Source organism: Mercurialis annua, linkage group LG5 (assembly GCF_937616625.2).
Source record: "Mercurialis annua linkage group LG5, ddMerAnnu1.2, whole genome shotgun sequence".
NCBI classification, from domain to species: Eukaryota; Viridiplantae; Streptophyta; class Magnoliopsida; order Malpighiales; family Euphorbiaceae; genus Mercurialis; species Mercurialis annua.
In genome coordinates, this window is record NC_065574.1 from 18,508,104 (window position 1) to 18,517,338 (window position 9,235).

Sequence of the window (9,235 nt, forward strand, 5' to 3'; positions counted from 1 at the left end):
AAGCTTAATTAATTGTGGATAAACATGCCATTCTGCTCCTTTTCTTAATCTCATCTCAATAAGATAAACATCCCATGAATTGTCCAAATCTCAGATGATTTTGAATTCTGAATCCTTTTTTGGGTTTGCGAAATAATTTTGTGTTTCAGTGTTTGATTATGCGATGTTAACATCAAAGGCAGCTTTAGATAAAGTTTACAAGCACTGCTCCTCCTTTTCGCGAATTTCGTTTATCACTAATAAAAATATGGATGATAGCAGCTGCTACTCCCACTATGCAAAGTAAGCTCTTATTCTAATTTCTTCTATAAAATTGTTTTAATTGATTTCATTTGTATATGTTTGAAGAATGATTATGCGGAATTACAACAGCTTTACGTTATTTATCTTGTTTTCAACTCTTGGACTAACTTCTCAGACCACCCTTGTAGTGAACACATTGTTTTCTTAGAACCTAGGTAGCACGGACACGGACACAGACACGGGAAAACAGGACAATTCGACACCAACACGGCAAAACGGCCTTATTTTAAGGTTTCCTATGTTGAAATTGAAATTTTGTGTCCGAAACGGGAAACGCTGATCAAGTGACGTGTCCGTGCTACCTAGCTTAGGACTTCTGAAAGGATTATCCTAAATAATCGAGACCCGAAGAGCTATCCGACAAAGATTACACCTCGTACTATAGTAAATCATTTACCATTGAAAATTGCATTCTATGTAATATTGATTCTTCTTTGATGATTTAAGGTTGTTTCCTTTCTTGTACCCTATTGTAATATTATCCCATCATCTATTTCCTTTCTTACAGCAAAACACAGGAGACCGTATTTTGGTGTGGGCAAAGAGGAAATGTATTTCAGGATGCTGTCGGGAATCAAACACATGCACGCATGACTCGGAATCCTCTGCAATTTGATAATGGTCGACAGAATTGGCATTTGTCTAGGCATCCATATAGTTCCCAATCATATGACGCACCTAAATCGGGTTTTTCGGATAAGGTAAATCAACTTTTTTTTGCTACTAATTCTCATTCTTTTATGTACAACTAACATAGAAGTCATTAAAAAAAGAGAGGAAGAGGGTATTATACAAGTATACAATACAACACTGTTTACTCACTTTTCACTTTTCAATTTTCAAGATCATTGAAATATGTATTTTACTTACTAATTTTAGTCAAGCTTGCAGAATTCTCCTGAAATGCATTTGAAATTTCATATCCTGATGCACAACTTGATTCTACAGGTTTTAAAAGACATCCCAGAATATGTGAAAATAGTTGAAGTGGGCCCGAGGGATGGATTACAAAATGAGAAGGATGTTGTGCCAACTGCGGTAAAGGTTGAGTTGATTAGAAAGCTAGTTTCTTCAGGCTTGCCTGTTGTTGAGGCCACAAGTTTTGTGTCACCAAAATGGGTACCACAGGTAGGAGAAGATTGATTTTTAAGTATTTAAGATTTGGCCTAGCGCAAGTCCATAAAAAAAAGCACTAGCAGTACTTTTAGTAGGCTTATAGTTAAACTTTTCCTACACTAGAGCTGCACTTCAATTCTCTGTTTATGAATATTTCAGCTAGCCGACGCAAAGGATGTGATGACGGCAATTAGGTACTTTGAACATGCTCGATTTCCTGTATTAATTCCTAATTTGAAAGTAAGCTACTAAGCTGCTGTAACCATAAATTCTTATATCATAAATTATTTTGAACTTACTTGGCTGGATTTACTGAAATGAAAACCATCTTTCCAGGGTTTTGAAGCAGCTGTTGCTGCCGGGGCAAAAGAAGTTGCCATCTTTGCATCAGCCTCGGAATCATTTTCTAAGTCAAATATCAATTGCAGCATTGAAGATAGTCTGGTTCGTTACAGTGATGTCGCACTTGCTGCCAGAAAACTTTCAATTCCTATTCGTGGGTATAATTCGACTTTTTAGCGTGCTATATAAAACACTTGAAATTGCAATGAATTCTATAATCAATTCTAAGTTCTAGCTGAGTTTCTGTATGTGATTCTTCTTAAATATTTTTTGTTGCTGAGTACATGATTAAAGGACTATCGTGGAGATAAAATTCATAACTTTAGAAGAGAAAAATTATTAATTGTATGGCAAGTTTGATAAACTGCATTTAAAGGACAGATAGCCTTGGTTAGTTCAGTTTCTGTCTGCAACTTGACTTCATAGAAAGCAGCAGCCTCACGTTCCTTTTGTTTTTAATGAAAAAGGGATATAAACCTCTTAACCCTTGACGAGTTGAATACTACTTAGCGTCTACCAAGTTTACTTCTATTTTGCACAACTAAAATTAAGTGCTTCTAAGATTTTAAGACTCTCAGGATTTCTTAAGCTTAGGTATTTCCTTGCTCACCTGTAAGATTTCCTGCATTCAATTTAGCAATAGTTGATTAGAACAATAAAGGCAAAGTTATGTTTATGGAGGGGTCTAAGTACCTAGGGTAAAGGGAATGCGTAGCTTTGTTCTATACAACATGTGACACCTGAAGCAAGTAGTGAAAAGTGGGTTTTCAGGGTGTCGTCATGATCTTCCTATCGGACAATGATAGACATTGTGAGCCAAAACTGAAAATAAGAAAGTTATATCTAATGTATAAATGTATTATTTCAAGAGCTACGATTTGGCATCTTTTGTATTTGTTTATTTGAAAAATGATCTTTATCCTTCAACTACTTCAATAGATCCAAGGCGAAAACACCCTGATATTTAGCAACATTTCTTCCACAAATATATGGAGAACTGTTGTGCCCCTTGCCCTTCCATCTTTATCACGGTGGTATGATTTTCCAGATTGCTTGATGGGAATGAAATATCTGAGATATCACTTTTTAGGATTACATATGGAATAAAGTAGAGGAAAACCATTATAAATGAAAACAAAATAATCACAATAACTTGCTAATGTTGTTTGACAGCCATTTAGGTTCATTTTAAAACTGCTATGTGAACTACACTACTTCAGTACTTGAAAGAATATCACATCTTAAAGTTCACAGCACAGTGATAAGAGATTAACTTAACTGTTCAAGCAGACTTCTATTTTTGTTATTCTTTTTATCCTTTCTGCTCTCCTTACATTCCTTCAAATTGAACATCATGAATTAATGTTTGCCTTATTATATAAACGAACCTTAATTGGGGAAAGACCAAAAACAAAAAACATTTTCTCGTTCCTTCATAGTTTCTTTTAATCTGAATATGGTTACTGCTTATTTTGTTGAGGAAATCTCATACTACATGCATAAAATCTGATGGCTATGATTCTTGTTATTCAAATTTATGTATACGATTGCTATAATCTGAGGAATATTTCTGAATTTATGCTAGCGACTAGGTTAATTAGGTCACCTGACCAAATTTATTTTATACACTTGTTTTAGATATATATCATGCGTTGTGGGGTGTCCAGTGGAGGGAATGATATCTCCATCAAAAGTTGCTCATGTGGCTAAATGTCTCTGTGATATGGGTTGCTCAGAAATTTCTCTAGGTGATACAATTGGTGTGGGTACTCCAGGTAATTTCTTAATCTACCTTTTCTCGGACCAATGAAGTATAAAATTGTGGTGCACTAATTGGAAGTAGTGTGTCCCTTAATTTTGTTAAATGCTGGTTGGTACCAATACCATCCGAAGAAATCCTCATCTCTTTTGCATTTATATCTTTGGCATCCTGTCTATCCCTGAAATCTTAATTTTGTTTGCTGCAACATTTAATAAATTAAATCTATCTAGTATTATCATCATTTACTACCTAGATTAATATTTTGAATCAATCAAATGTCCAAAACTTAAATTGTATTTTGCACTAAATTTAGCAGATTCTTGCAATTTTGTAGTAAAGAGTTTATAACTTGTTAAACTTACAAAACCATAATTTGGTCTGAGTAGATTTTGACACAATTATTCTGCAACTTTATGGATTAAAGTTTTTGGTATTAGGGATTTAATTTAATCAGTTCTAATCAGATTGCTACGATTTGTTTAAACCAATAACTTTACAAAATTTTAATATAATATAACAATAGACAAACAACTGAAAATGAAAGCTTTGAAGCCTTATTGTGCACATAGCTTTGGAGCAGCATTATTAGTGGACATTTCAAGTTTTCCAAATCTCGCAACTGCAATTTATTGTTTCACATAAGGTTCTAAGGTGTAAAGGTATATATTGTTTTAATACAGTTGGGTAGCTGAGAAATAGGCTTTTCAGAACATTAAATGCCTGAGGGCTGAGGGGAAGTGGACTAGACAACACTAAGTAGCCATCCTTTAATTCTCACCGTAAGGTGATAAACGCTTATGCATATTGTTGGTAGATGTTGGATAAAGAGACTCAATCTAGAGACCTTCTCAGTTCTCAAAGAAAAGGAGTTTTTTTCCTTTTATGGATATTAATATATAGAGCAAATTACTCTCTAAGGTACCTCACATTTGTCATAATTCACAGTTTGATACCCCTTGTTTGAAAATCAAACGATTTGGTACCTCAGTTTTGATTTTGTAAACTATAAGGCCCTTCTGTTAAATATAAGTACTCAATCCTTAACGGAATGAAATATGAGGTACCAAATCGTTTACAAATGAGGTACCTAATCGTTTACATAATTGAAACTGGGGTACCAAACTAACAGAAGGGCCTTATAGTTTATAAAATCAAAACTGAGATACCAGATCGTTTGATTTTCAAACAAGGGGTACCAAACTGTAAATTATTATGACAATGTGAGGTACCTTAGAGTAATTTGCTCTAATATATATGGTCTCATAAAGCCCATCTCAACTCAACTAATACAACTAAAACTAATATTCACAATGTCGGTTCTTTGAAAACCATTGTCCAAAAATGTATCAGCAGTGTTCCTGTTTGGTATCTGTAAAACTATTTCTCTTGTTATTTTTTAAACATCATTTTTTGACAAACTCGACATGCCTTTCAATAGGACATTTTACTACTGCGGTATTGCAACATGGGGATGTTGTGGTCACAACTCAAAGCGACCCAATATTTATAGAAAGGAAAGATTAAATTACCGAAATCTTTTATCTGTTTTTTGCCATTTACATTTGCTTCTACTCTCATGGCTCAGGTACTGTCATTCCAATGCTTGAAGCTGTTATGGATGTTATACCTGTTGATAAGCTTGCTGTTCACTTTCATGACACTTATGGGCAAGCTCTTTCAAATATTCTAGCATCGCTTCAAGTAAGCAATTGTTCTTCATGCTTTCCACTTGAAAACAATTTTTGGCAGATTAAAGGTTGCTAAGAGATTAATTCCAGCCTACATCTCTGCATTTTTTGTTACCTCTCACCATTCTGTGTGAAGTTTCTGTTTGTGTGCCTTTTTACAAGATCCTTCATCTTGTATATAAACTTTCCGGCCTAGGTTTAGAGGAAGTTGTGTAATGACTGATCAAGGTTTCAATTTTCTAATTATTCACCTATATCTTGAATGTTAAAAAATTCATTGTCCCCCTTGACGTTTTAGTTCCATTTAACCGAAACCCCCTTACAAGGGGAATTTCAGTTATCTATACCTAAAAGTTTAAGGGGAAACTGTGATTGTTTTAAAAGTTCAGGAGAAAAACAGTAATTTTGACCTAATATCAAGGCGGTGATGGTAATTGTCCCAATAATTTAACCAGTACTATGCTCATTGATCTACTAATGCTTTTCGTAGTTCTTCAAAACATATTCGAGTTGATGTCCACTTTCATTTTACAGCTGGGGATTACCACCGTTGATTCATCAGTTTCTGGACTTGGGGGTTGCCCATATGCTAAAGGGGCCTCTGGTAATGTTGCTACTGAAGATGTTGTTTACATGCTAAATGGTCTTGGAGTAAAGACCAACGTCGATCTCCAGAAAGTAATGTTAGCTGGGAGTTTCATCTGCAACCATTTGGGACGCCCATCTGGCTCTAAGACAGCAATTGCCTTGAGTAAAATCAAAGCTCATTCCTCCAAACTTTAAGGTAACCATAGTGTATAGAAATGCTTTCAAATTGAAAGTCGATCACTTGCAATCTATTTTGCACGAAAACATGTTGCGTTCTATGTTTCAGTGTTTCATTTCTATTTCCGAAAATGTTCTGAAACTAACTTATTCTTGTAAAAAAATTATATTCTGTTTCAGTGTTTCAGCATCTTCTGTTTCAACATTTCCATTTTGGGACAACATAGGGTGCAAACACTCACAATGGTCCTTTACAGGTAATTATCATTGTTTAAATTACTCTTTGGTTCATGTTGAGTTGGTAATTTGGAACCTGCGTATTTAATTTGAATATGGCATGCCATCAGCAGTTCTGCATTATGGATGATCTTGCTGGTGGATTTTGAGTTGATCATCATCAATATTCTGCTGAACCTATTCCGAAACGGATGACAGACAAACTTCTTTGGAGGATATTTCTATAGCATATGTACATTAATAAATTGAATAGTTTAAATGCCTGGCATTATTAACCACGCTAATTTGTGATTACTTAAAATAATCCAAGCTTGTTTCCATGTTAAATATAAATGAACTTTTCTCAACTTGTCAACTTTTTTTTCTTTTCCAATCAAGACTTTAAGTGAAACGGATTATGTTGAGCAACTGCTGCTTTGTTATGTAGAACTACGACATTGTTTTCTGCTGTCCAACCAAACTTTAGATTTGTGACAAACACCGTAACTAAACTTATGAGTTTGTATGTGGAAGCAGAATTGTAAGGAACTTATATCACCGATCATATTCACCGATCGTATGATAATCGCCAACGGACGATCGTTACTGTCACAACCTGTATTGTATATTTTCTTTTTGAGAGAATTTATTCTATATTTTCTTAGAGAAATTTTAAGTGTTCAGATAATTTTCTTTTGGAAGTTATCTAAATAATGAAGAGTTATCTAAATATAGAAAGTTACCACATTTTGTAGTAATTTTCATGTAACGTTATTGGTTTTTTTTTACATAAATAATCAAAATTTCAACTACTGTACACGGGTCTAATTATTTTTAGAAGGAGTAAGCGGACCAGGGTGACAATGCCCGGAATAAGAAATAAGAAAACTAACGATGAGGACCAGGGTGACAATGAGAAGATGATGATGAAGGCATCAAGGAGATAAGGGTAACAATGCTCGAAATAAGAAAACTAACGATGAGGACCAGGGTGACAATGTCCGGAATAGGCGAGCTTATGAGGGAGCTAAACCAGGCAACAATGCTCGAAATAGGCAAGTTGATGAGTGAGTTAACCCATGTAACAATGCTTGGGGGCGTAAAGAGCAAGTTAATGAAAAGGAGGTTTCTACAAGGAGTAAGCGGACATATAAACTATGCCAAAGTCAAGTCAAACCAGACCATCTGGTCTGAAAAGAAGAACAAGGGATGCGGAGGAAGAAGAAGGAGAATCCTCCAAATCTCCTCATAGAAGAAATGCCACCTATGTAGTTGAGGAGGACTTTAAATAAATATAGCCAAAGCTTTGAAAAAACTTAAGGCAGAAAATTGAATCTTGATGATTTAAAGTTGAAGGGTTCGCCCCTATCAGGTGAATAGACTTACACGCCAAATAGGAATCCTTTTCCTATTTGGATTCATATGCTAAAGAGGAATATATTTTATATTTTGACTCTATAAGGTATTCCCCAACTACTATTATATAAGGAGTTTGAGGTATGTCTAAGCACACAACTACATTGAATTATACTGATAGATCCACATGTTGGACGTTCGTCTTCGATCCTACAAAGTATACAATAGAAAGAGGACCAGTTACAGAGGGTCTCCGAACCCTGTGACCACTCCGAAACTCTAGTCAGTTGGATGTTTTAATAAGTAAAGTATATGTTGGTTAGGATTAGTCGTACCTCCGGGAGTATGGGTTCGTGTCCTATTTATAGTGTTTTCAGCGTATCTGCCTTCTCTTGGCCGATGTGGGATTTCCTTATCTCTTTTTACTCTCTCGATTTATGCTTATTCCATCATTAATCCCCCCCTTGTTTTGTGTTGACTAGGTATTTATGCCTTGATTTATTCATCGCAATTTTCCATTTTTAGTAGTTCTTTTTTTTGCCGTATCTCTATTTTCTTGTCGTTCCTCATTTGTTTGGTGCTGTCTCGTCCATTTGTGCGTCATGATTACCTATTTTTTGAGGGTTTGTTCATTCTTTGTGGTTCGTTTCATCCATTTTCGTAATGTGTTTTGGTTTTGCGTTTCTGTGTGAACTGAACAAAAACAAGCTACGGAAGTGGCTGTAACGACCCCCCTATCCGCTTTTTCCTTTGTCTTCTAGTGTGTCTTGTACATTTTGCAACTTGTTTTGGTTTCTGGGTTTTGTTAACCAAACCCAAACAAGCTACAAAGTGTTCGAGAAAACTCCTTCCTTATTCCTTTTTCTCTTCTCTTTGTATATACATTTTTGGCTTTTCTCTTCTTGTATTTATAGCTTTCTGGGAAATGTGCTACAGCTGCCTTGTCTTTTTAAATTCTCCTCTTTTCTCGCACATCGTGCTCTTGTAACTTGATTGTTTTCGACGGTTGGGTTGCTTGTGCCTCCTCGTTCCTAGCGTTGGCGGTAGTTGCAATTACTTTATTGCTATTTATTATACTTTCTTTTGTCCCTTTTACCTTTTTGTTTTCCTTTTTTTACCTTCCAGGGAAAGATTATAAATAAACCCTTCTTATTTTGTTTCTCCTTTTACTTCTTTTGGAATTTTCTCTTTGATTTTTCTTGCTCTTTTTCATCGTCTTCTGTCGCTTTCAGTTGTTTTCACAAGAATGCAAAAGAACATCTTTGATGTTATGGATGAGGGTATGTTGAGTGATGATGAGGTCACTGTCATGCCCAATCTTTCTCTGCTTGACCGACCGTCTACTCCTTTCATTTCCCTTTTATCTGACAATGAGGATGGGGTCCCCGTTTCATCCAGTGATCCTCACACCCCTACAGTTGTTGCCTCTTTCGCTTTTGTTCCTGCTGTCATGCCTGTTATTTCTTTGCTTGGGGCTATATCATAGGTTGCTATTGATTTTGTGTCGGTTGTGGGAGTATCATCTCCGGTGCTTGCGTTGTCTGCTTCTCTTCATTCGGTTTCTTCTGGGGGGCAAAGGAGCGTCCTGCCTCTGGTCCTCCCGACTCCTCTGAACCAGCTTCTCGTCCGCACCGAGATGTTCCTCGTTCTACTTTTATTCCCAAAGGTGGGGTTGTGGATCACGATT

General features: G+C 35.8%; 1 protein-coding gene across 4 annotated transcripts; it reads left to right on the forward strand.

The window, feature by feature from the left end:
• LOC126683026 (hydroxymethylglutaryl-CoA lyase, mitochondrial-like) lies at positions 1–6,560 on the forward strand. 4 transcript variants are annotated; one of them, XM_050378845.2, is made up of 10 exons: positions 1–282; positions 812–1,004; positions 1,252–1,431; positions 1,579–1,659; positions 1,756–1,919; positions 3,400–3,536; positions 5,109–5,224; positions 5,746–5,995; positions 6,157–6,233; positions 6,324–6,560. In XM_050378845.2, the coding sequence occupies exons 1-8, from the start codon at positions 164–166 to the stop codon at positions 5,992–5,994; spliced, it is 1,239 nt and encodes a 412-aa protein (XP_050234802.1). In that variant the 5' UTR covers positions 1–163; the 3' UTR covers position 5,995; positions 6,157–6,233; positions 6,324–6,560. The 4 variants fall into 4 exon arrangements, with proteins under 4 accessions (XP_050234802.1, XP_050234801.1, XP_050234803.1 ...); XM_050378844.2 differs by having other exon boundaries at positions 6,327–6,560; XM_050378846.2 differs by lacking the exon at positions 1–282 and adding an exon at positions 364–687 and having other exon boundaries at positions 6,327–6,560.
• The last annotated feature ends 2,675 nt before the right edge of the window (positions 6,561–9,235 follow it).